General features: G+C 38.1%; 1 protein-coding gene across 2 annotated transcripts in view; it reads left to right on the plus strand.

The window, feature by feature from the left end:
* NOTCH2 (notch receptor 2) overlaps positions 1-27388 on the plus strand; it is a 150299-nt gene that overhangs the window by 32353 nt on the left and 90558 nt on the right. For both annotated transcript variants that reach the window (XM_045544826.1, XM_045544827.1), the window contains exon 2: positions 8151-8232. In XM_045544826.1, coding sequence (XP_045400782.1) covers positions 8151-8232 — 82 coding nt within the window. The remainder of the gene's footprint in view (positions 1-8150; positions 8233-27388) is intronic.

Raw genomic sequence — 27388 nt, forward strand, 5'->3', positions numbered from 1 at the left:
ATGGAATTTGCATAGAGATGGGAGGTGAACCAGCACTTAAAATACATCTGCCCAAGATGAAATGGGAGCAGAGGAGGAACATCTGAATCAGACTGGAGGGTCTCTGAGGGCTTTTTAAGGAAGGCAATGCTTTATCTATAATTTGAAATATAGTAGGAATTTAATAAGATGGAGAAGGAAGAAAGAGAGGGGAAATATTTTTCAGGTGAAAGAATGTACATGTGTGTAGAGGTGATGATTAACAAATTGGCAACATCATGATTTATAAGTATATGTAGATTTATCAAACCTTATATTTCATGTGGTAGAGCTAAAGGCATTAGTTTCATCTCCAAAACCCAAGAATTGAAATTTATCTCATTCATAATTTAAAATTTTTTTCTGCAGTCGTTAAAAAGACAGAAAAATAAGAGAAAAAAACAGTGCATAGTAGATTTCAATATAGCACAGCAAATATTCATGAATTTTGTTTTTTGCAATAAATCTAACATTATAAAATAGGACAAAATTGGAATTTTTAAAATCAAAGATTATTCTACATTTATTAACTCACTGGAATGAATTTCTTTATAAAATGAAAATTCTAGTAGTAATGTTAAAAATACTCTTATTTGTAAGTTGTTTTTGTTGATTATATTTTCTTAAATCAAGATATATTTTCAGTTTTTGAAAAGCAGTAGTATTTTGTTATGAACTCTATAGCTTAATCCTTAGTCTCTGGATCTGTTACCTTCATCTCAGGTAGAAAACACATTTTCTATTATAGATGATATCTGTAAAGAGCATAGAAATCTTGGAACACTATCAGGAAAATAATATTGGTATCTCCCTTACTGCATTTTTTTTTCTTTTAATCAAGACAGATTTCAAGGAGGAAAACAGATGTTTCTCCACTTCGTTTTTAAATGTACCACTTGGGATTTGAAGCTTCTGTACTTCTTCTGTTTGTTTGGATTTTTTTTTCATGGATCCTAAAAAATGGGATAAAAAATTTAGTGAAAGCTTTGTTGTTTGAAATTGCAGGGTGCTATGAGAATTACTGCAAATCCCTGATGTCTCCATGTCTTCCCTCAATTCTCCTATTTTTGGTAATAATGCAAGCAGTCATTTTAGAAAACTTTGCTTTGTTCATTTTACTGAGTCTCTTCCAGAGGCCATGTGCCAGAAGCAACAGCAGCCAACCGCAGCCAAGATCCTAGGGCGTAAACTCAGACTTCATCTGTCTCAAATACTGCTACTTGAAATTTGCATAAACGTTGAAGAAAAATTTAAAAGAGCCCTGTATAACTTCTCTTCTTATATTTTAGAAGCCTCAGCTATTCAAGGCATTAAAATGTCTTCTGAGTGAGCAGTGGATATAAGCACAAACAGATACCACACTACAGACAGGGAACAGGATATGAAAGAAATCATGTGAGATAGACAACAGACAGAGGCTTATTTGAAGAGGCTGCAAAGCAACAAGTAATGCCAATTTTAAAAGATTACATGTTAATGCAACAAGTGAGACACATTGAAACCTGCTCAGCTTACACCGGCTGGGGTACAAATTTAATTACTCATGTTAGAGATTCCTAAAACAAAGGAAGGCTTTTAAGGCAGTGATATGTAGCTGGCATGATACTGAAAAGCCCTGGAAAACCTAGGTATATGCCTAGAAGAAATTTTAAGGAAGATTTCATCAAGTCTGGACACCATAGGCCTATCCCTAAATGGGTAAATTCCTGAGGCACTGGAACTGGTTAAAATCAATAGAAAGCTTATTCTATTGTTTGCACTTTTTATATACATTTGGGACTGATAAACTTGAATAAATACTGGAGCCTTATCTGTACTGAGTTACAGTTAGCGCTAAACAACAAGAGTTCATATTGTATTTCTGAAAGGTTCTTTTTGGAATGATTCTGAGATTGGTATTAAAGAGGCATGCTAAGCAATTTTTATTTTGTTTGTATTTAACTTAGAGTCATTTGGGTAGTCACATTCTCTCTACCCTTGCCCCTAACTTCCCTCCATTAGATTGTAAGGACCATGAGGACAGAGATAGTTTTATTTGTGTTTAATTTCCATGCGATGCCTAGTAGAGGGCAATGCACACAGTAATTGTTCAACAAATATTAGTGGACCTGTACTAAAATTGAATGACACTTTTGTTTGTATATAGTGTTTATTTTACCTTTAGTGAATTACTTCCCCTTATGCCTGCAAGTGCTATACCTTTTTAAAAGAAGAGCAGTGACCTGTTTTTTTTTTTTTTTGGTTTTGTTTGTTTTTTTGTAGTAGTTCATTATGTCTTTTGTTAGATTGCTAGTGGTGGCAACTGGGAAGAATTTATTCCATTTATTGGTACCACATTCTAACTTGTGTAGCGCTCTTCTATTTTTCCAGATTTCTCAGTTTGTTTAAACTGGGGTTTGATTGATATAACACGTTTCCTAAAGGTACCATTTATTATGCAGTCAGGTACCAAGAATTTAAGTACCTACTATGTGAGTTAGCCTTTCTTGAACTTTTACTGTGTATCAAACATTGTTCTATGCTCTTTAAATGTATTAATTCAGTTAATTCTCACCAGGATGCTGAGAGAGATTATCCTTATTTTACGATGAGGAAACAGGCACGAAGAGGATACAGAGATAGTAAATGATGGAGTTAGAATTCAAACTCAGATCTGACTGATTTCAGCATCCATGCTTTCAGCTGCTAAAGTGTTTTGCTTCAAATATGCAGAAAAGAAGAACTATTTTCAATTTTCTAAGAACTTAAAAGTGAAAAAGCAGAGACAACTGGAAGACAGTATAGAATTAAGTGCTAAACTGTGAGTTACGTTAGGGGATAAGGGGTCGTGGCCCTGTGAGGACCAGAACCATCAAGGGGAAGCTTTGGAGGTGAGCGGGGCCTTGGAGAAATGGGTAGATTTTCGATAGTAAAAGAGAAGGCAGCAATCAGGGGAAGAGGAGACACGAGTGGAGGCATGGAACTGAGTTCAATGATGATCTGTTCAGGCAAGAGGGGAGAAATTGAGCAGAGGAGGCAGTGGAAGTGGTGGGAGGTAATACTGGTCAGGTAATGCAGGCTCTGATCTTGAAGACCAGCATGAGGGTTCAGACTGGCTGAAGTAAGAAATGGCTTGTCCTTGGAAGAAAAAAGTACCAGGCTTGGTATCATGTGAAGGTATTTCATAGGCCTCCCGGCTGGCTCTTCTGAGAGCCAAACTAAGAGTAAGTTCTGCAAACCAAGGAAGAATTGAAAGTCATTATAGGTTAGATAGTAGCGGGGTGATGCATTACAAGTGGTGCTTCTGGAAGGTTAGATGCTATCAGAATAAAATCCTTACCATTTTGGGGGAGCTGGGAAAATAGATGTCTTCAGTCTAGTCTAAAAAGGGATTACTTGAATAAGCTTATATAAGAAGGGGGGAAAAACTCCTTCACTCACTGGAGCATTTCATAATCTTGACTTTTTCAAACATAAATCTGTATCGTTTTCCTTATTTAAAACCACCCTGTAGTTTACTCTCCCTTACAGAGTAGAAGCTGTGATCCTTACTGTGGCCTTTTGTGATCTAACCTTGGCCTGCCTCCCTGACCTGTCTCCTGTTACTTTCCCCCTTGCTTAATAATCTCCAGCCATGGGAACCTGGAATATCAGTCTCGTTTCCACCTCAAGGCCTTTACACACTGGTTGCTTCCTCTGCCTGAGGTGCTCTTCCCTCATACCTTCATGACTCTCCCTCATTTAAATCTTAGCTCAAAGGATTCCTCTTCAGGGAGACCTTTCCTAGATACTCTTATCTATCTAAAGGATGCCTTTATACCCTAAGACTTTGTGATTTCCATTAGTGAGTTTTGTATTCAATATAACTTACCACTGTTTGAAATGATTTTATTTATTTATTCATTTATTATCCATCTTTTTCTGATAGAAATAAGGCTCATGAGGACAGGGACTTTATTCCATTAACCAGGGTATCTCTGACACCAGACCCTACACTTGCCCATAGTAGATGCTTTCTAAGTATGTTCTGAGTGTTATAAAAAGCTAGTCCCCAAACACACTGCCTTGAAAATGTTTGAAAATTGGAAATTGTCGAGTGATGGAGCAATGAGATGGAAATTGATTATTTCTCTTTGATTCTCTTTCTGAGGGCATGTACAGATAGATACACACACAAACACAGAGATTGATTTCAGTCAGCCAGTATTTATTGAGTGCCTGCTGTTTGTGGCTTAACATGAAAATTTGGGAAAAAAATCATTCTTTGTTAGTGACTAGTAAAGCATTAGCTCTCTAACTATGGTATGATTTAGCATTTCTGTTTTTACTCTAAAAACATGAAGCTACTTTTAATTTCATTGTTAAATTTGTTTTACATTGGAAAAAATGTAAATTGAATTTTGAAATGAGGTCTTTCCCAGGCTCACTTTCATGGTTTCAAGTTATCAAAGTTTTTCTCTTTGTATGGCAAATACAATATTCATTTAGAAGTAGCCCCTGAGTAAAGCCATGAATCCCAAATTTTACTTCATTTTATGTTTTTATTATAATTAGCAGTTTATAATTGTATAAATTTATGGAGTATGAAGTGATGTTATAATTTATGAATACAATGTGGAAAAATTAAATCAAGCTAGTTAACATAGCTATCACCTCAAATGCTTAACATTTTTTGTGGTGAGAACATTTGAAATTTACTGTCTTAGCAATTTGAAATGCACAATACTCTGTTATTAACTATATTAACCACACTGTGCATTAGGACTCAAAAAAAGAAAAAAACATATTCCTCCAGTCTAACTGAGGCTTTGTACCTTTTGGCCGTCATCTTCCCATTCCTACACCCCCACCTCTATAACCACCATTCTGCTCTCTGCTTCTGAGTTCAATTGTTTTAGGTTCCACATATAAGTGAGAACATGTGGTATTGCCTTTTGTGCCTGGCTTAATTCATTTAGCATAATGTTCTCCAATTCTATCCATATTGTTGCAAATGACAGAATTTCCTTCTTTTTAAAGGCTGAGTAGTATTCCATTGTCTCTCTCTCTCTCTATGTGTGTATATATATATATATATATATATATACACACACACAGCACATTTTCTTTATCCATTCATCTGCTGATGGACACTTAGGTTGATCCCATTGTGAATAGTGCTGCAATGAACATGGAGTGCAGACGTCTTTTCAACAAACTTGATTTCAAATCTTTTGGGTAAATACTCAGAAGTGGGATTGCTGGATCATATGGTAATTTTATTTTTAGTTTTTTGAGGAACTTCTATATTGTTTTCCATAATGGTTATACTAATTTCCTTTCTCACCATCAGAGTATGAGGGTTCCCTTTTTCCCACATCCTGTTTATTCAACGCAATATATTATCATCTAGATCTGCAGTCCCCAACCCCTGGGCCATGGACTGGTACTGGTCCATGGCCTGCTAGATACCAAGCTGTAGAGCTCCACTGCCCCACCACCCGCCCCCATCCATGGAAAAATTTTATTCCATGAAATTTAGGAAGCGGGATGTGGGAGGGTGGTGCTGGCCACACAGCAGTAGGTGAATGGCGGGCTTCATCTATATTTACAGCCACTCCCCATTGTGCAAATCACCCTCCCAGACCTCCCCCCGCCATTCATGGCAAAATTGCCTTTCGTGAAACCTGTCCCTGATGCTAAAATGTTTGGGGACCGCTGATCTAGATCATCCAAGACCTCTAGTAGGTTATTTAGTTTTAGGGGATTTTTAAAATGAACACTCATGCCTTGGTACAGTGGTTCTCAAAGTGTGGTTCCTCAGACCTGTAGCATCAGCACTACCTGGGAACTTGTTAGGAATGCAGATTCTCAGGTCCCCCATCTAGACCTACCCAATCAGAAACTGTAGGGGTCAGATCCAACGCTCTGCATTTTAACAGGCCCTCTAGGTGATTCTGATGCTTACTAAAGTTTGAGAACCATAGCTTAGTAGATGTTAAAGGTTCAAGGTAGCCTGATCCCACAAATCAGCCAAATGACATTAATTATTAGCCAGATAAGCCCACCTTCTTTTCAGTCACTGAGTTTGATTGGTTCACTAAAGCTAGGCTATAAAGTTATTTGCTAGATTGATTGCCACATATTGACTTTGGGTTGTTTGTATTTCTCTGAACCTGTCGCTGTAATGATTTGCCAGGACACTTAATAGGAACAGGCCATGATTTTTTTTGCACCCACAGCTTTCTGAGTCACGGGTGGCTGGGTCCTTATGCCCTCCTGGATAGAATTCTCTAGGTACTGGGCATGCCACTCATGTACTTTTAATGAGAGAGCTGTCACTGTTGGATCGCAGGGAACCTTCAGACGTGTTTAGTCCATTCCCAGCTTGGTTTACATGTAGGGAAATTGAGCCCCCATGAGGTTATGCTTTGCTTGACATTGCACAGCTAGTTAGGGGTAGAGGCAGGATTTCAGGTCTCCTGACTCCTTCCACTGTACCAGGATTCCTGCAGGGGGGCAGAGCTGCAGTTTGTTCTGTGACTGTAGGACATTCCTTTCCTACTGAAAGTTTTTTTTTTTTTTTAATTTAAAGAAAAAAAGCAAATAGAAAAAAGTCAGGAAGTTCTCATTGAAACTAATAAAAGTGTCTAAAGAGAATGAAAAAATAAGCTTGAGAACTTTGGTATGGAGGAAATAACCTGACATTAACTGTTTTAATTATAGTTGTTGCATTGAGCTTATCAGTGTGGGAAGAGGGAGCATTTGAGTCTTACAGGGAAGTGGGATATGGACAACAAGATGACCCTCTTCCTGAATCTGCCTGTTCAGCCGGCATCCTAGTGACTGCTTGTGTGATCCCAACAGCTGTCATGGAGATGGGTTGGACTTAGAAAGAGACCTGGGTCCTAGGCCCAGCAATGCCACCAGCTCGTAATGTGATGCTCCATCAAGAGGCCATGTAACCTTCCTGACCATCACTTTCTGATAAGTGGGTATAATAATATCTACCTTGCCCATCATAAGAATTGTTAGGTAGTGGGAGCAAGTGTATCTCAGGGGTTAAGAGCACAGTCTCTGGATTCAGACTCCCTAGGTTCAAATTCTGGCTAACTCATTAGTATGACAATAGGCAGGTCACTTATCCTCTCTGTTCTTTCACCTGTGGAATGGGGATAATGAAATCAACTGCTTTATAGGATTATTGTGAAGATTGAATTAGTTCATCTACATAAAGTGCTTAGGACAGTACCTGGTATTTAGTAAGTGCATTGTGTTAGCTGCTATTGTTATTACTATTAGTATTTAAAATTATTATTTTAAGGATGAGATGAGATTTCTGTAAACATGTTCTCAAGTGATTCCACCACTTGATATAGTACTGGGCAAACAAAGGGCTCTTATGCAGTAATTGTTAATGGAGGAGTTGTTTTGACATCCAGCTTGTGCCTGGGCTCTGGTCTTAATGCCCAGGATGGGCAGCCTTAGAGCCTCTGATATTACACAGTTCATGCATAGAGTGGTGTGGCTAGAGGAAACTCAGAGGTGGGAACTTTTCAATTTTGCTTTCAGGTATTTACACATGAACCGTCCTAGGAGATGGGCATCTTAATTAGCTCTAAGAAGGAGCTCATGAACTTCAATTTTGGTTTTTAATTGTTTGACTAAGTTTCTTTCTGTCTTGCCTTTCCAGTTGTTAGGACTCTTGATATGTATTTTGCTAATGAAAATTCTACCTAAAAGCTAAACAATCAATCCAGGTATTGTAATTATCCAGCAAGTGAGTGGCAGACTTTAGGTAGACTTCTTCCTCTCCTGGCTGAGATTAGTGAAAGTTTCTACTAGTGCTAGTTTGTTTTTTTTTTTTTTTTTTTTTTGAATAATCTGTTTTTGGGAGAGACTCAGGTGGTAAAATGGTAAAGACCCTTTTTCATTGTCTTTCAGTGGGACTGGGGGAATCAAGAGTTTGAGAATTTTTGATTTTTCTATATGTATAAAATTCTCATTTTACTTATTTTGATCCTCCTCTGCAATCTCAATTCATGATCTACTCTTCATCTTTATGTAAGCTCCTAAAAGTTAGAGATTATGTCTAACTCATTTATCTGTGTATTTCATTTGTCCTTTTTATGATTAGTGACTTATTTCTAATGTGCATTTATTTTTATTTTTAGCATTGCAATGTCGGGATGGCTATGAACCCTGTGTAAATGAAGGAATGTGTGTTACTTACCACAATGGCACAGGATACTGCAAGTAAGTTTTTATCTTTGTATGTTTTCTTTTTACAATCAGACACTGAACAAGATTTGGTTCTACTCCTCTATGTTTAATACTTCTGTGAAATGCTACTGGTTCTTAAACTTTCTTTCTTTCTTTTTTTTTTGTTTTAAAGAGACAGGGTCTTACTCTGTTGGCTAGGTTGGAGTACGATGGTGTGATCATAGCTCACTGTGACCTCAAACTGCTGGGCTCAAGTGATCCTCCTGGCTCAGCCTCCCAAGTAGCTGGGACTATAGGTGTGCACCACCATGCCCAGCTAATTTTTTTGTTTGTTTGTTATTTGTAGAGACAAGGTCTCACTATGTTGGTCAGGCTGATCTTGAACTCTTGGCCTCAAGCAATCCTCCTGCCTCAGCCTCCCAGAGTGCTGGGATTACAGGTGTGAGCCACTGCACGGGGCCTGGATCTTGAACATTCCTGATGCAATTTTTGTGGGGGGTGAGGATGAAAGGATGTGGATGTTAGATAAATAGATAATAAGAACTTCTTACTCTTTTTCATTATGAAAAAAGACTTCAGTGAGTGGCTAATTATTAAACAGGGTATCAGAAAATTTGCCATACATAAGGAAAATGGGAAATTGTAGCTAAATGTACCTTTATTTACAAAATATTCATTATAAGATTTTACAGAATTTTTCCTTTGTATGGAGACTTTTGGGACACTCTGTATATTGAATACATTCTCTTGAATTTTTCAGTTTAAAGTATAGTCTTAGAATCTCCCCTCAACATGTTAGCTATGATCTTGTTTTTAAGTCAAACCAAGCATATATCAATTTTAATTCTGCTCAGTATAAGTGAATGTTACAGTCATATGAAAGTTTTTTCTAGTGTGAAAAATCCAGTTCTGAAAGAGAGAGAGGGAGGAAGATGTATCCACACGTGTGGGGTGGGGAGGGCAGCAGGGGCTATGGGTGCACATTATGATAAGGGGTTAAGCGTGAGGATGAAGGATAGAACTGGGAAATGTGGGCTAGTTCTTAGCTCAAGAGCATTTTTTTCTTCATTTTCTCCAACCGTCTAGTCTAGCAGACTTTTTCTTTGTTTGAGGAATGCTATGAGATAAATAGCTTCTCTAGATTTCCTACAGACCATTTTTTTCTTCTACATCATTTGAAAATTTTCAGTGGGAACATATATCCATTCTATTTATTTCATGGAAAATGTTGAGAAAAGATTTGATAATAAGAAATTTCTCTTCTTTTTCTTCACTTTTGTGAGGTATAGCTTTTCTTTGCTTTGGTGGAAGTACTTGCTTGATAAGCATTTTAAGTGAGTTTATCCAACACATTTTTGTTTTTTCTCTGGAAATTCAATTGAATACCAAAAATACTATCAGGACTTTTTTTCCAATCAAGTCCATTCTGACACCAGAATCTAAGTTCTTTAATGTCATGAACAAGATTTTTTTTCCAAGTCAGAAACAATTTTCTTCACCAAAGTGAAAATATTTTAAGCTGTGATGATAGTAAAGCTTAACAATAGGTTGTTTGGATTGGAATAAAGATAACATTAGAAATGAAAGTTTTTATATAACTGATTATGGGCTGCTCACTTAGTTTTTCTATCTGGGAGAAAAAAAAGCACGTGGTGTATTCTCCTCTAAGAATGGAAAAATGACTGGAGATAATAAGAGAGGGAACTTAGTAGCTTAGAATTGGCTACTGAAATCTTATTTAGTCTCTTTGTGGCATCTGGTGCCTTAGGTGCTTGGTTTATTCTATTACTCAGCTCTCTTTTGGTAGTTAACCCCTTGCATTACGATCACTTGTTGATGCATTTGTTTCTGCCACTAGATTATGAGGTCTCAATCTTATGCATTTTTGTATAGTCAATGCCTAGTACAGTGCCTGGTATATAGCTATTGCTCAACAATGTGTTTCTGAATTAAAAGGTGCTTAGTAAATATCATCATTCACATGTCTCTTATTCACTTACCTTAAATAAGAAGACACTGGTTCTCTCCTTTGAGAATTTTATTTGTTCCTCATAGTATTCAAGATGATAATGCCATATAGAGAGGCAAGTTAGTTCCCTTTGAAGATAATTCAACTTAGTGACTTATGCAGGAAGAATTTCAAATAAGTTCTAAATGTTGGCTTATATATTTGTGGTCTGACACGGGGAGAGAGGGTTTCTAGGGGAGACCAATTTCTGAGCACTTACCAGGAGAGGACACTAAGGGTCACTTTTGGGAGGAAGCAAATTTGTGGGTTGCTAGCCTCAAACTCTCCAGCTGAGGTCAAGGAGACAAGGTTGCCCACAGTTTCTGAAAGAAACTCTGCTAGGGGGCAAGGAACTAACTTCGTGGTTGATCAAAATGGAGCTGCCTATATTCTGTCCCTGGATACTTGTTAATTGTTGACAGGACGGAATACTTATGGATATACTTCTGCCTGTGTCTCTCAGATATCTTTCAACCTTGTTGTGAGGGAAACAAGCTCCTTGAGAAAGGGAGAATAAGAAGAAAAATCAGTGAGGTCATCCTTTTGGGAGACCTAGATGAACAACCAAACTTGTGAAAAGAGAGTGTTTTCCTGCCTCAGCAAAAGTAATATTGGCCTCTTCAGGAGCGGCAGGGTCAATGTAACTGGACACAGGAAAAGCAAGAACAATATCAAGTAGGCCAAGTCAATCATTTCTACAATGCTGTGTGAATCTCCACAGAATTTTAAGCAAAATTTTAAGCAGAAATAATGTCTGCTTAGCAGACCTTTCAGGATAGTTTCACCAACCTTGCATTTTTCCCTGGGGAAAGAAGGTAATTCAGCTTGTTCAGTAAATATTATTTTTACCACAATAGTAAATAAATATTAAAACACTTAGAAGGTTTATAAAAATTATATCAGGCATGCAGAGCATGTGATTATCTTTTTATTCATGAGATTGCTTAGTGGATTAAGAAAAGAAGGGTGAAGCCAAATTCCTTTTATGGGGGGGGTGGGAATTGGTGGAAAATGTTTTCAAGTAGAAGGTATCTGACTAAAGAGCATAATGCTACTGATTCAGCTAAAATATAATGATTGTTTATAGAAATTATAAAAGTCCTTGATAAGATCACATTGACAGATGAGGATAAGTACTTTTAAAGATTAGTTTTTGCACTCAGCTCAATTGTTTTTTTCTCACTGTTCAGAGCCTAAGTACCCAGTCTGTGATTAGATTTTGATGCCAGACAAGGAGAACCTGTCTTGCATAAAACTGAATTATTGCTGCTAAATAGCTGCTGTCAGATCTTAATAAAACCCTCTCACTGTAGAGAGATAAGACATTTTATTCTTTCCCTTGTCCTACTGGGAGGTATAAATATATAATTAACTTTGGATGTCATTAATCACTTTCAAGTTGTTTGCCTTGGGCTTTCAAATGTAAACCATTTCAAATCCCAATTTGATTAAAAAATCATGGGCAACTCAAGTTCACTGGGATGCTGGGAGTAGGCGAGGTTATGATTTGTACAATTTACCAAATGTGCATTTTAAGGATAAATTCATTGTAGTTAAAATCCTTGTCTGCCAATTCTTAACATCTGGGTTGTCTGTGGGTGTGTTTCTATCAACTGCTCTTTCTCTTGACCATGGGTACAATTTCCCTTCATAGGTGTGGTAGTTTTTAATTATTTACTGGACATTGTAGGTGACTCATTTTAAAGTTTATCTTCCACTAAAGAATGTTGTGTTTTGTCTAATAGGTGGTTATATCATTGGTAGATCATCTCTATCCTATGGATACTTGGTTTTAGGCTTTGTTAGGATGGGTCTACTTCTGTTTTGCCCTTGGTCCAAGCACATAAATCTTAGTCCTGGGATACGGTCTTTATTCCCAAGATGTGACCCTTCTAGGGGCTCACTGAAAACTATGAGGAGTTTGCCAAGCTCTGGGGTGTTTATCAAGCCCTTCTAATTTGTCAGGACTTGAATTCAAACCTCTGTCTCCCCAGCAGCAGGAGCTGTCTGCTCAGTCTTTTCAGCTTCCCAGCTCTTGCTTTCTCTTGGGTTTCTGAATCTCATCTTGCTCATGTATAGCCAGGAATCATTTGAGGATTTGAGCAGAGTTGTGTGCATACTTTGAGGCTACCCCTTTGTGGTTCTGTCTTTTCCAGGATTTCTCCTCCTCAAATTCTAGCTGCTGTAACTGCTCCAGATACCTCTGACACCTCAGCCCAAGAAGACTTCCATTTTCTGCTTGCACAATATTCCTTTTCTGCTGCATGGACTGGGGAGTACCTTAAGGGGGAAAGCTGGCTGTATAAATTGGATTTCATGTAGTTTGCTTCCTTTTTTCTGAGGCTTATATCCTTTCCAGTTTCTGCTTTTGGTTGCCCTCTCGATGCCTTTAATATTTTATCCGAAGTTTAAAATTGTTAAGAGCAAGATAGTTGGTCTGATGTAAGTTACTCTGCCATCATTTTTAATAATGAAAATTGGACATATAAAGGGGTTTTTCAGAATTTCCTACATACCATTTAGGAAGTATTTAACACAGTGTTTGTGAAACAATGGAAAGTCACTATGGGTTATACAGGCTCCTGTGGCTGGGTGCTTGCACTTGAGAATCTCTACTTTTTCCCAAAGTGCCTATCTAAAAACTACATTTTAAAGTGAATTGTTATAAGAATTATAAATAAATGTCACACATTATCTAAAACGTGTCTGCTAGCTGTAACATTGAACATTAACAGCTAACAATTTTCCTTGCCAGGATTAGGGAGGGGTAATGGTGGTAATCCAGGCCTCTTAAATCCATCCAAGAAAACTGGAGCTATTGCTTTATTTTCCTCCTGGTAAATTTCTGTACAGTAAGCAGAGAATAGAGACACCCAGAATCTCTCAGAACCCAGCTTATAGTGGAGGGTACATTGTTAGTGTTTTGTTGTACTGCTCCTCTAGAAAGACGTTTTCAAAAGTCATGACTGACTCAACATTTTCCCCTTTCACTCACCTTGTTAGTGCATTCAGTGCTATACAGGGGCAGTGTCAGATCAAAGAAATACACAGGGAAAATATCAACTGTTAAATCATTTTCTTTCTCTGCTGAAACTGGTTCTGCCAGCTTCTTTCTTTAAGTGGGGTGCCCTAGTTAGCAGAACATCATATACATAGTTTTTCTGGAAGATGCTAGCAGAAGCCTGGTCACTCTTCCATAGTTATTTTCTCTTTTTAAAACAAAGAATGCTATCTTTTGGCTCACTAAATACCTTTCACAGAGTAATCCTTTTATTGAATGTGATGTTTAAGGATTTATTAATTCAAGAGTTATTTATTGCATGCTAGCTGTGTATACCCCATGTAACAGATAAGTCTGTGGTAGCTGCAATTAATTGGTATTGTTATCATATAATTTCACACTTCTTTGGTAAGTCATAAATAATTATCAGTTCATTAACCTGAACTTCTTAGAGAGGTTCAAAGTAAAGTCAGGTATAAAATAACTCACTATAGTGTGGTCTTCTGTGCAGGAACCACCAGTAAATGGCAGGGCTTGGACTAGGGTGAGAAGAGTGAGGGACTTGCCTCAGATGGGAAATTTAAGGGGGTGCCAAAAAACTCAGTAAACCAAGGTAAATGATATTTTAATCCAATAGTTCAAAAAATCAAAATTAATGCAAAAAAGATGAAAATTACCAAATTTTCAGTAAAGAGAAGGTCAGTATTACTGATTTTTTTCTTTTGCCTCAGGATCCAGTATGTTCCGTGTGGCATTGGTGGGTCGATTAAGGCACCTGGAAGAGCCTTGCCTGGTGATATGGAGAGGACATAGGTTTTTATGCAAGGTAGACTTTAGTTTGAGTTGTAATTCCTGCTAACAGTAGGATCTTTGCAAAGTTAAAGACTATAGTGCTAACTAATATTTATTGAGCACTTATTATGTACTAGAGTCCATCCTCAGTTAAGCTCTTTACATGCATTATTTTAGTTCTCAATTGGGGTAGATAATGTTAATATCCCTGTTTTACCAATGAGATTAAGTAATTTGCCCAAGACCGTAGTCTTTAGCTAACCTGAGATGTGCTTTTGCAAAATGTACTATCATTCTGAATCTCAGTTTGCCTATTAATAAAGTAGGACAAAATTACCTATTTTAAAGTGGTAGTTCAAGCAGGACCTTCTGAAAAGAAAATGTGAAACATTTGAAAGGTAGCTTTTTAGATCAAGAATATGGTTAAAACTCTGCTTTATACAGTTCCTGAATTTAAAGTAGAGATAGTAGCATTAAATAGGCCTGAGCATCTCATATAATACTACAACATGGAACCCACTTGTAGTTACGTGAGTGTGCATGGGCCAGGCTTGGTGAGTGTGGCATTTCTCACAAGTGGCCTTCGACTTAAAAGCTCAGTGTAATTACTGTAGACGAAATATAAGAAGAGGGCAGTGAAGGTGGGGAGAGAGGATATTGTCTGTGAAAGTGTGCTTCAGTAGAGAAAACCAATTTGAAACTTCTCCCTTCTTTTTTTCTAATAGAACATAAGCAAGTCCAGACAGATTTTATGCAGCTGTGAAATTGAGAAGGGTCAAATGCAAAGACTTCTGATAAATGTTACCGCCAGCACAAAAGTCACAAGTTGTTAAACATGGCACCCTACATTTGCATAGTGAGTTACAGATGTATGTGTATATGTCCTACAAGGCCTTTCCTTGTTTAGGACTTTCAGCCTGGTCCGTTTGACAGTACCATTCCTAGGTGATTTTTATTATTAATACTTACGTGCTTTAAAAATCCTTTACAAGTACGGTAAGTGTCCATGAGGGTTCTTTGATAAAGGAAGTCTTGATTACCAACTTCTTATCAACACAGCAACAGAATTCCCATACTCTTTTCAACTAGTCTTTATTCTTTAGGTTGAAACCTTTATATATTTGTGTTCAGTAGAGAAGTAGGAGAAGGTGGTTCTTAAGTTCTGCCTATAGCCTTTTGTCTGTCTTGGGTAACTGCCAACAAGTTAAATCAACTAATTTTGGCCTACAAACCTGGCATTCAGAGATGTGGGTTTAGTAGATTCTTTCAACTTAGTCTCTAGGTTAACCATAATCCTACATGAAGTTTCTTTCTTATTGTTCAGTTGTGTCTTGTCAGCACTATTAATTTAATGTAGGAATTCTCTTATTCTCCCTTTTCCTTGTCACTAAGCAGAATGAAAAACATTTTTCTTTCAGGATCTGGAGAAGCTTAATTAAATTCTTCATTTTAATTTTGTCTACATTATCTCTTAATCAAGCCTAGCAAAGGAGCAGGGGATATCAGAATGTGATGAAAATGTAATTATCTAAAAATTTCCAAGCACTTTTTTATTTGTTAAGCTAGCATAAATGTGTGGGTGTGATGGAGGTTTTCATTAAGCCCTCTTCTCAACAGCCAGTAGTTAGGACTTTTGTAGGTAGGAATGAAGTTTAGTGTCTTCTTCACTTCTCTATCGTGTGTGTGTGTGTGTGTGTGTGTGTGTGTGTGTGTGTGTGTGTGTGTGTGTGTGTGTGTATGAGCGTGTACACATGTGAGCGTATTATGTGAGTAGTTTGTTTTCATATTTGTCCTAGTTAAGTTTCACCTTACATTCCAATGTCAGGTAAATTAAAATTTCTCTTGGGTTTCCCCAAATTTTCTAGATCCTATTTATTCACCATCAGTAACCTTCACCAGCACTTAGTCTTCTATGTCCAAAAATGTATTGCTGATTCTGACTGATGCCATCAGCCTTCCCTTATTAAAAATTAATACAGTTACTGTTTAAAATGTTCCTCTCCTAAATAGTATCCTGTTTTATGAAAAGGGTTTTATGAAAGAAAAGTGAAAGCAAAGATGAAGAAAGGCATTATTTAAGTGACTGGTGGTATTACTCAGTGAACACATTCAACCAGAACATCTGTCCAATTTTTTTTCTTCACATAAATATGGGGAGAAGGTAGGTGTTAACGAGAAAATAATCTGATCAGGATTTATGTAGAATAGTAGCATTTAGGGTATTGAATCTGTGTAGATAGAGGCTACTTTCCTATGGTCACTATCTATAATCCTGTATCCTGAACACTGATGGTTAGATTGATTCTGAAGCAGTATAGCATTCGCACTGTTCAAACAAAAGGTTAGTTTTCATCACACTGGTATTTATTGAGCAGGCTACTGTGATTGACCGCTGTGCTTAGTATGGTGAATAGCCAGAAAAGCCCAAGAGGCCCGTGTACTTGACTTCCTTATTTACAGTATACATACCTAAGGAGTGTCTGCCAATGAATGTTGTTTCTCCTGCATAAGACATGGTGGCAGTCCTCTGAAGTCTTGCTGTCTTCTTGGTGGGGAGATGAAGCATAGGTAGATGTATAAAATAAAACAGTCTGTAATTGCCCAGTGTAGTGGCACAGATGAATACTGTGGAGAATCAGACAAGAGAACAACTACTATGAGACAGAAGAGTAAAATCAGACGATTTTTTTGGTTTACCACTTAGATTCTAAATCTTAGAATATTAGTGGTGCGTTAGGGGATAGATAGGTAGAAGAAGGATGGAAGTAAGGGGCCTGGGAGACTAGAAGGGACTATTATTTCATGGAATAGTCATTACAAATTTCTTGATCATTTTTTTGCTTAATGACATAGCTTCAAAACTTATCTACATCTTGGTTGATCTCTTCTGTTTATACTCCAGTTTTTGTGAGGTTTCACTAAACCAGTATATGGATTAATCTAGTTTCACAGTGACAGGTAAGTGATTCAAAACTCATTCCTTTAGCACGTTAGCTTGAATGTTTGGAGGTAGGATGCCTAGAGAGAGGGTTCGGGGAGGACCAGGGGACAGGAAGAGAAGGCAGCTGGGAGCAATTGCCTTCCCTTATCCAGACCTTTTTGGTCTTGACTGTTGATTCTTGTGCTACAGCCCAACAGAGCAGGCAGGTAGGCCTGTGGCCATGTTTTGCAAGGAAAATCAGAAGCCAATAATCTCTAATACAAGAACAAAATGAGTTGGCATAAGGGGAGTGATAGAAAACAGGGTCAATTTTCATATTCTTCGTAGTTCATTTTTTTCAGTTGAGAATTCAGGTATCTCAACCTCAAATATCTTCTGTCCAACATATCATTGACCAGATCCAGTTCATTTGAGGGATCCAGAGTAAGCAAGGATGTGCTAGCCAAGTCTTTGGTTACCCCAAATTAGCTCAGGTCCTTTACTGCTTGTTTCCTCTGATTATACGGTACATATCCAAACCCTCAATTATCCAGAGTAAACCAGAGCTGCCTGTTCTATATGGAAAACATTTGATAGTGGTTATGATTCTCTTGCTTAAACCATGGTAAGACCTTAGTCATTTAACTGCCTGTCACTTTAAGATTTTGAAATGCTGGGTCGTCTTGTATAAGCCAGACACATCTCCATGAGGAATTATTTTACTGGGCAACTTGCCTGTTATGAAACCTCAGTCATCCTGAAAAGTATCTCAGGAACCTCCTTGACTTTAGTTTTTCTATCTTAGTCATATTTGTATATAATGGTTTTGGTGTCTGATTCTCTGTCTCATATTGCTGAAACTTATGGCCATGAATTTCTGGGTCACTCCTAAGAAATGGACAGAACTTGATTACTAATGAAAAGGTGACTCATTTCCTTCCAGGCAAAGGGCTGACACTAACTATCAGGGTTCATAATTAGTCTCCACAGCAGCAAACTCTCTAATTATGGGACAGCACCTATTCTTTCTAAATTTATAAGAATTAATGATAGCATGATGAGCTGGGGAGGTAAGATAGACATTTATGCTATGTTGAGAGGATACATAAAAATGATATCTGGATAAAGGTCCTCCATGAATTTACTTAAGTGCTTGAGTCCCTGTGAGTTTAAATTTAGTGCTGCTCTTCCCAGACCATTGTCTTACACACACATCAGTCATTTCTAGTCTTGTGTAATTTATCAGCAGGTCTGATTCCATAGAGACTGAAATGCCATGTGCCATTCTCTACTGAAGAAAATAGGCTCCCACGTGGGCCAGTTGTTTGGGGGAAGATAGTAAGGCCTTTCTGTCCCTTTTAGATTCAGGATTCCTTTTCATTCTGCTTATCTTGTTTAAATACATTGTTCCTTCTCCTTTGCTGCTGCTTTGCTTTTCTATGCTTCCTGTGAGTGGGTTGTGTAACAATGCATTTACATAAGCATGTATTGAACTGTCTGTGCACTTAGAAGCATGATCGGTAGGCACTGTGAGGGACATAAATGAAGAGACACAGCACTATTCTTGCCCCAGGGAACCCCTGCTTAGAGTGGGGTAGTGGTCAAGATAGACACAACCATGGACTTTGAAGCACTAACATCAGCAAGCATCGTCGCATCCTTGGGTGGTATTGCTGAGGGAGTACAAAAGCCAAGATTGTAGAGTCATCATACTAGGAGGTTGAAGGGTCTTGAGAGAGCACCTTTCTTACTTCCATTGTTTTATATGTGGGGAGCCCAAGGCTTAATACAGCTAAATGAATTACCCAGTATTATGTAACTGATTAGAATGTAGACTGGACTAAGAGCTGTTTCTCCAGATGCCATTCAGCAATCTAAAGATTCAGAACTATTTCTTTTCATTTGATATCTAGATAAGTATAATTATTTTTGAATTAGGAATCTCTTCAGACCAAACAGTAAACTTTTTAAAGTATCCTGCTTTTAGACATTTTTGGATTTCAGAATTTTGAAGGTGGTCATCTACCAACATTGGGGGATGGAAAGCAGGCTCCCACATTCTCTTTTCTTCCTAGAAATCTTGTTTAATTTTCACTGCCAGTCTCTAAAGAATCTAGCAGTTCATGCTATTGAGGTCACTTTGTAGGATGTTCTATGACTCAGGGCTCCAGGTCCCTAGTGGTTCATGTAGTTAATCTTCTGTCAAAGACTAATGAAAGACTAATGAAAGTGAGAGAGAGAATGAAGACTGTGTGTGTGTGTGTGTGTGTGCATGTGTGCAATGCACACACGCCTCTGTGTGTATGTTGGTTAACTTCATATATGTTTAGGGGGGATATGTAATTAAAAAAATAATCCACTCCATATGGGGTTGGGCCACTTTGAGTGATTTAGGAGTGAATGAAGCTTAAGAAGTACTTTATATATAGCAGGAATCTTGATTAGTTTTGAAAATCCTTTGGGTAAATAGCTCAACCTAGTGGTTCTCAAACTTCCAGTGTAATTAAAGAGTCCTTTTAGGGTGTAAAGATTCCATGCACCCTTGCATTTTGCCCTTTGTCTTGTTAAGAATATGAGCACTGAATAGTTGAATGCTTTCTACATGCCAGTGACTGTGTTACGCACTGGGAGTGCAGTGAAGAATAATTCTTAGTCGATTAGGCAAGACAAATAATCATAATAAAGGCTAATAGTGATATGATACGTCAGGGTTATGGAAACAAACAGAGGGGGTGTCAAGGCTGTTTCTCAGAGGAAATAACATTTAAGTTAAGGCTTAAAGGAGTTTTAGGAGTTTAGCTATGAGAAGAGGATAGGGAAAAGTATTTTGGGCTGAGTAAATAGCATGTACAGAGGCCTGGAGGTGAGAAGTGGTACATTGTAGCATATACTGGGAGCTGAAAGAAGTTGAGTTTAGCAAGAATGTAGTGCATAAAAGAGAGATGATTTTGAGAGGAAGCCATTTCTCAGGCAGTTGTTTGAATACAATGTGTAATGTCAAAATCTATGGAGAATTCCAGAATTATTTTAATATACCTTTATGTTTTAATAATTATAACAGCATCTACATATATTCAAATATGGACAAGACACATTTAGTAGTTTAGAGAGTGATTTCTAAGGTTTGCAGACCCCTTGCAATAACTCTACAGCTCATAGCTTGGGAACAACTGGCTTAAGTCATTCATTTTTGTCTGTTACGTTGAAGGATGCTTTTTGTAAACTCATGTGTCTAGGGTGTGTTCCCATGTTTTAATCACCAGTAGGTACTTTCTCAGGGATCAGTGCAGTCAGATACGGTAAGGTCCTGATTATGTGCTGGAAGACAGAGGAAAGACCAACTTCTGTTATAGCAGCAATGCAAGTCTTTCAACACTGTTTGTGTGCCCGTCGGATCTTTCAAGTGATGATTGAAGAGACTAGGTGCTCAGCTCAGCCTTTGAGTTCTGATAAATGAGCCCAGAGCATGAACTGGAAGATAAGGGCATTTGCACAGTTCTTATATAAATAAAGCATGGTTTCCCATTGCAGTGGCTACTGATTTTGGTCTCCATTGAAGATGAGTGAGGTTGTGAAATAACAGCTGGAAAGTCTGTACCACTTCAGCTTCTTTTTGGTTTGGATTTATTAAAATAGTTTGCATTTATTGCTTTGTTTGGATGAAGGGGTGAAAAACCTGAACATATGTAAGCTAAGTGAGGTGGAGTTTCAGAAGATAATTCCCAGCCTCACAATTCCCCATGAAGTTCTTTTCCTGTGGGAAACTTTTAATTTGGAAGCATACAGCCTAATGTGGGAACCAAGATTAACATTTTCTGAAATACTTTTACAAGAAAAGCAGAAATGTGTTCTATCCAGGAAGCTGAATTTACATAGTAGAAAAATGGGCTGCCCTGCAGTATTTGGTAGTCTTTGTGTATTAGTTGTGATAACAAGTTTGTGTTGTGGGGTGTGTATGTGTGAGAGAAAGAGAGAGAAGAGAGAGATTGTGTATTTATTTGTCTTTGTTCCCATTGTATCTAATTGGTAAGGCCCTAGAAAGTGTTTTACCACAAACAGCCCAGTTCTGGGCCCTTCTCTATACATGAATACTTTTTTTTTTTAAGTTCTTTTTGTTTTTCCTTCTTGCTGAGTAAGCTATAGTGTTTCCTTTTTTTTTCTTTCTATTTTTGGGGGATGGGAGGTGAGAGTGGGAGTGGGACTGGTAAGAAGAAGTCAACATGACAGAGCTTCTTCCCTTTTCTTCCCCTAAGTTAACTAGCAGTCTTCATGCATTTTTTTTTTTAAAAACAGTCAGTAATTTGCATAACCCAGTTAGTTACCTTTACACAGAGTTACAGAATTAAAAACGTTGACAGTCTGATGAGATATCATGCTGGAGGTTCTGGGAGGAGGGAGGATGGGTTAGACCAGTAGGTGGATTGGGCCTCTTGAACACCACCCTAGGAGTTTAGACTTGATTCTGTAGGCTCTGGGGTATCTACGAGTTTGCAGCCAGAGATTTGGGAATTGAATGTTATATAGGAACTTTCACTGGTTACAGCTAGCCTTGGCTGTTAGCAATTATTTTTATCTACTTTAACAGGGGAACAGGGAAAGGGGCAGGAAACTAAGCTGGCATTATAGTCACAGGAAAGAACAGACTGATTTGGGGCCTTTTCAAACTGCAGACCTTTGTTACTGACCGATGCTTAATTTGGTTTCTGGGTTTTGTTAGTTTTTTCCCCTGCCCTTACCTCATTCACCTTAACGACAGCTCCCCCCTCTAGAGCTCAGCTAGGGCAGGCTGCCACTGCGGATTGGGGGGCCGAGAGGCCCGGAGCAAGAAGAAAGTGGGTTGAAAGCAGAGTTCTGTTTAAGGAATTTTCTGCTGGAAACTAGCCCAGAGGGAGTAAAGAGGAGCTTTAATGAGGAGCAGCTGCAGTGCCGACACAGCCCACAGGAGACATTTTTTTCCCCTTCGTTCCACATTCTGTATAGTTTTTTAAAAATCATGATTTTGAAATAGCTGTTTTGTAAAGCACGGCTCCCTTTTTCTTCTTGTATGTGGTGGAGTTTTGCTTTGTTGTTGTTTTCTTTTAATGGACAAATCCTCACTAAAAAAAGCTAAAGACAGAGCTGCAGCAAAGCCCTGGATGCAATTTGGGCTCACCCTGCTGATGCAGAACATTCGGTGGAGAAAACAAGGGGAGAGAACACTGGCTTTTATTTGGAAAAGGGGCTTATTTCCTGCTCAGACTTCAGTCATCTTGGAGCTGACACAAGCTGCTACACTGTTTTAAGCTTTTCTCTAGAGGAGTGGCTATTCACTTAGAAACGTGAAAGAACAAATTTTTCTGTCCTGTATTACTAAGGAGACCGATCCTGAACTGCAGCTATTGCCAGATAGGATGGAATTGCTATTCAAATCCCAGCTTTGCTGAAATCTGTAAAGTGGCTACATGTAAACTAATCCAGGCTGCTGGTGACATGTGAGAGTTGGGGTCTGGTTTTCATCTGTTTCAGTGAGGGGGGACTGTATGGGTATCCTTTCAAATGGAATGTTTTCTAGTTCCATTAGGAGGAATCCCTGTTTTTCTCTCATTTCCTCCCTCCTTTCCTCCCCTTCACCCATTCCTCCGTGTGTGTGTGTATGTGTGTGTGTGTGTGTGTGTGTGTGTGTGTATGTGTTTGAACAGTAACAATGAAAAAGTGGATCTCTTCATGTCAGAAAAGACAGACTTTTAAAGAAAAAATCATGTGTATCTGTATGGACCTGGTAAGTATTCGGACGAGTTTATGGAATTGTTTTACAGGACCCTCCCCCTCCCCCCAAAGCTTTCCGTGTATTCACAGTCTCATCTGTGAACTAGGTTCTTTCAGAGTTCCAAAGCTAGGGGTAGAGTAGAAGGAAATCACTGAGAATACCCTGCAGGAGGGAGGCAGTCATATAGTTTTGGGAACAAAAGGCAACTGTTAGATTTATTTGGTTATTTTTTAGAAAGCTTTTTACATACTCTTACAGTTTAAGTGGTAGACTGTTTTTCAAAATTTCTATTAAGTGGGTAACTTAATAGAATTATAGATTTGTGAGGAAACTTGGATATTTATCTAGTTACGTCTCCAGCCTCTAAACAAACTCATCTTGAGCCATTTCATTGTTTCCAGGCAGAGTCTTACTTCCCATTTAGACTAGCAGGGTATATGGTATCTTTACATTATAGTTGAGCAGGGATTTGTGAGTTGAAAGATGTCCTGCCTTAGGAAACAGGGGTTCATTATTTCTGGGTGCCTCACCCATTACTCCCCCTTCTTCCCATGTTCATAATTCTGCTTAGCTTCCTGGGGTATGAAGTATAATTGTATACCTCAGGATGACTCTTAGGGTTGATTTGTCCTGTGTTCTACCAGGCAGATTTGGATCATGTAGCAGATTTGCATTGAGAGACTAACTTTATCTATCGTATCAAATTTAACCTACCTTGGAATCAGTTGCTCAGTGGGACTAAGGTACTCATGGTATTCAAGGAACGTGAACCAGGGGTTTAAGACATACTCTTTCTCACAAAAACTATCTAGGTGAGAGCTTGAGAGAAGCACAGGAAAGACATAATAGTGGCTGAAATGAAGAAGAGCCATACTGGTAGAAACAGTGTAATGCATGGCGTGGCATGGCATTTGCTATTGGAAGGATCAGAGGTGGGTAGATGGTTTGGAGGAGGCGTACTGGAGGACATAGGCTTTAAGAAGATCTTTGAAAGACAGAGGGAAGAAAGGAACATACATTGGAGACATCTCAGAAGGGAAGCATAATATTGCTCACTGGAAATTAGAAAGAAGATTTTATATAGGGGACAGTAGACAAGGTTGTGGAAATAATCTGGAGTGTTTGAGTCATGGATTGCTAAAGAGTAAGATGGTTAGATGGTAGGAATAGGGAAGACAAATAGGTTAGAGATTCCAAGGAACTTGAATTTGAAAGGCTGAGTCCTAATGCTAGTTTCTGAGCAGAAGAGTGACATGATCAAAATTATACTTGAGAAGAATTATTCTTTAAGTAGTGTGCTTAGTTTCAGCAAGGAATTTCCAGACTGTCTTTATGGAGAGGTGTGGGTAGGATGCTGGTCCCGTTAGGATGATAGAGCTGACTGAATAGGTCTTGGTACACTGTTAGTTGTCTTAGTACTACACTTTTAGCAGTACGCTATGTTATTGAAAGATCTAGTGAAGATAGGGATATCTTTGTAAAACTGGTGGAAATGCTAGATTCATATATGACAAACTTGGGCAGGTCAGTTAGTTTTGGTGTCCTCATCAGTGCTATAAGGAGTTCAGACCAGTTGGTTTGTGAGGTATGGTTCAGTGCTGAAATTCTGTGATTGAATATAATGTAAAAGTTGTCTCAATCAAGGAAACTAGGGGTAGAGATTCAACATGGCAAATTTAAAAGGAACAAACGACAGTTCCAATTATTGGGTTCAAAAACATGTGGCACAAGTATAGGATGAGAGAAATATAGCACAAAAGTAGTTCACATGAAAGAAAGCTCTGAACTTTTTAGCTGAGTGTGTCTTCAGGAGCACACAGTGGTATTTTATGGCTTCTAAAAAAGTGAACACAGCTTTAGGCTGAGATAGTAGAAGCATAGGGTCCAGGTCAGGAGGTGATGGTTCAAGTCTGTGTTGCCCTGGTGAAAACACATGTGTTATGTGGTTTTCTATTTTGAGCCTCACATTTGTTAGAGGTTTTTAAGGAACTGGAATCGTCCAGTGGGAGGAAGCAGGATAGCTCAGTATCAAAGTACCCTGGCTCTAGGGTCATACTTGAGTTTGAATCCTGCCTCTGCTATCTACTAGCTGTGAAATCTTAATTTTTCTAAGCTTCAAGTTCTCTTATATAGAACGGAGATTATAATATAACATTGTAAGGCGTAATAAAAGAGATAATAGATAGCTATAAAATACTTAACAAATGTATAGTACATAGTAAAAAGTGCTTAAAAAATATTGGTCTTTATGAGTATTACTACTATTGTGTTAAGCATAGAAAAGCTACCAAAAAAGGTGAGGAAGTGGGGAAAGAACTTTATATGGAGGAATCTTCCAAAGCACTGAACCCTAGAAAAGAAGAAAACAAAGAGTCAACATATCTACCTTCAGATTCCCGAAGGGCTATGTATAAGAGAAGCAGAAGATTTGCTCCTTTTTGTTCTAGGAGGGATAGCCTGGAAATTGTAGAGAGACAGTTTGTTATTTTAAAAGTTAAGATATAATTCACATACTATAAAATTCACCCTTCACTGTGTACAATACAGTGGTTTGTAGTATTTTCACAGAATTATGGGACCACCACCACTATCTAATCTCAAAACATTTTCATCACCCCCAAAGGAAACTCTGCACTCCTCACTATTCACTCTCCATTTCTCTTCTCCCCAGCCCCTGACAATGTCACTCTACTTTCTATATCTGTGGATCTTCCTATTCTGGACATTTCACATAACTGGAATTATATATTTGGCCTTTTGTGTCTGACTTCTTTCACTTAGCCTGATGTTTTCAAGGTTCATCCATGTTGTAGCATGTATCAGAACTTCATTCCTTACTATGGCCATATAATATTTCATTATATGGATATACCACATTTTCTTTATCCATCCATTAGCTTATAGACATCTGGATTGTTTCCACTTTTTGGCTATTATGAATAATGCTGCTATGAACATTCTTATTGTGTGGACATATGTTTTCAGTTATCTTGGGTATATACCTAGGAGGGGAGGTAGAATTTCAAGAAAGAGCTTTCTGACAATGGGATCCACCTGCATTGAAGACTGTTCTGTTGTTAAAATACAGAGCCAGTAATTTTACTTTACTTAACAAATACGTGGTGTTTACTATGTACTGGGTAGTGTACTAAGTGCTTTATTATCTAAGTGTTTTTATTTAAAAACCTTATGAGGTAGGTGCTGTTATTAAATCTGTTTTACAATGAGGAGGTTTAGTACCTTGCCCAAGATTACATATCAAGTAACTGGTGGAGCTGGGATTGAAATCCAAGTGGTCTGGTTCTAGAGTCTGTACCCTCTTTTTTTGTTGTTTTTTTTTTTTTTTTGTTTGTTTGTTTTTTTTTTTTTGAGATGAAGTTTCCCTCTATTGCCTAAGCTAGAGTGCAGTGTTGTCATCATAGCTCACTGCAGTCTTGAACTCCTGAGCTCAAGAGATCCTCCTGCCTCAGCCTCCTGAGTAGCTGGGACTAAAGGTGCATGCCACCATGCCTGGCTAATGTTTTTATTTTTTATTTTTTGTAGAGATGGGGTCTTACTATTGCTCAGGCTGATCTAAAACTCCTGGTCTCAAGTGATCCTCCCACCTCGGCCTCCCAAAGTGCTAGTATTATAGATGTGAGCCATGTACCTTGCCTAGAGTCTGTACTCTTAACAGCAGGAACAATAATAACTTATTGCTTATTAGATTCTTACTATTTGGCAGGTACTGCACTACATGGTTGTATTCAAGCAGAGGCTGGTGAACATCTTTCAGAAATATTTTAAAAGTGATTATTTCATTGGGTAGAAATTACCTTAGTGTACCTTAAATCTCAAGGTCATGTTATTTTTCCAAGGATGGATGGGAGTAGGGGAAAGGCCAGCAACAAGATGTCTAGCCTAAGGTTTTTAAGATGATTAGAGTTTGTATCAAAAAAAAAAACTGAACATGAATAATAAGTATTATAGAAAATCAGTTAACAAGACTTGTTAGAACGTCATAGTAAATTATATACCACTTAAAGGGATTAACTAAAAGTGACTTTACACTGTGAGTTAGAAAACTGTGCCTTAGAAAAATAGAAGAATTAAAGTTTCGTGGGAAAATGGTCTCCTTTTCCAACTGTTTAGCTTCATGTAGTAGCAGGACATATTAGGGTAGATGGCTTCAGAATATTTTGGAGTCATTTACACAAAGGTGGTTGTTTAAAATCAAGTGAACAGTGACAGCAGCAAATGTATGTGAGTTTAACCCCAGACTTAAATTTTCAGATGGCTGTAATTGATGGGGAAGAAGGAGAAGAGAAATCAGCAATCTAGACTAAGACTTCATCAGGCTTTGAGATGGACAGAGGGAGTCGTAGAGGCCAAGGGTAAAAAGATTAAAATGGTACATGGAGGGGTCAGCAATACCTCCTATTGGAGAGAGAATTTTTTTTATGATGACATCTCAGATGAGACCACTTGACAGAGGGCAAGTCATTGCTCTTAGAACATAGTTTCTAGGCAATGATTAAAATAAAAGTTTTGGGCTGGGCACGGTGACTCACGCCTGTAATCCTAGCACTCTGGGAGGCCGAGGCGGGCAGATTGTTTGAGCTCAGGAGTTCGAGACCAGCCTGAGCAAGAGCGAGCCCCCATCTCTGCTAAAAATAGAAAGAAGTTATGTGGTCTGCAAAAAATATATATATATAGAAAAATTAGCTGGGCATGGTGGCACAT

This window comes from Lemur catta, chromosome 3 (genome assembly GCF_020740605.2).
Source record: "Lemur catta isolate mLemCat1 chromosome 3, mLemCat1.pri, whole genome shotgun sequence".
NCBI lineage: Eukaryota > Metazoa > Chordata > Mammalia > Primates > Lemuridae > Lemur > Lemur catta.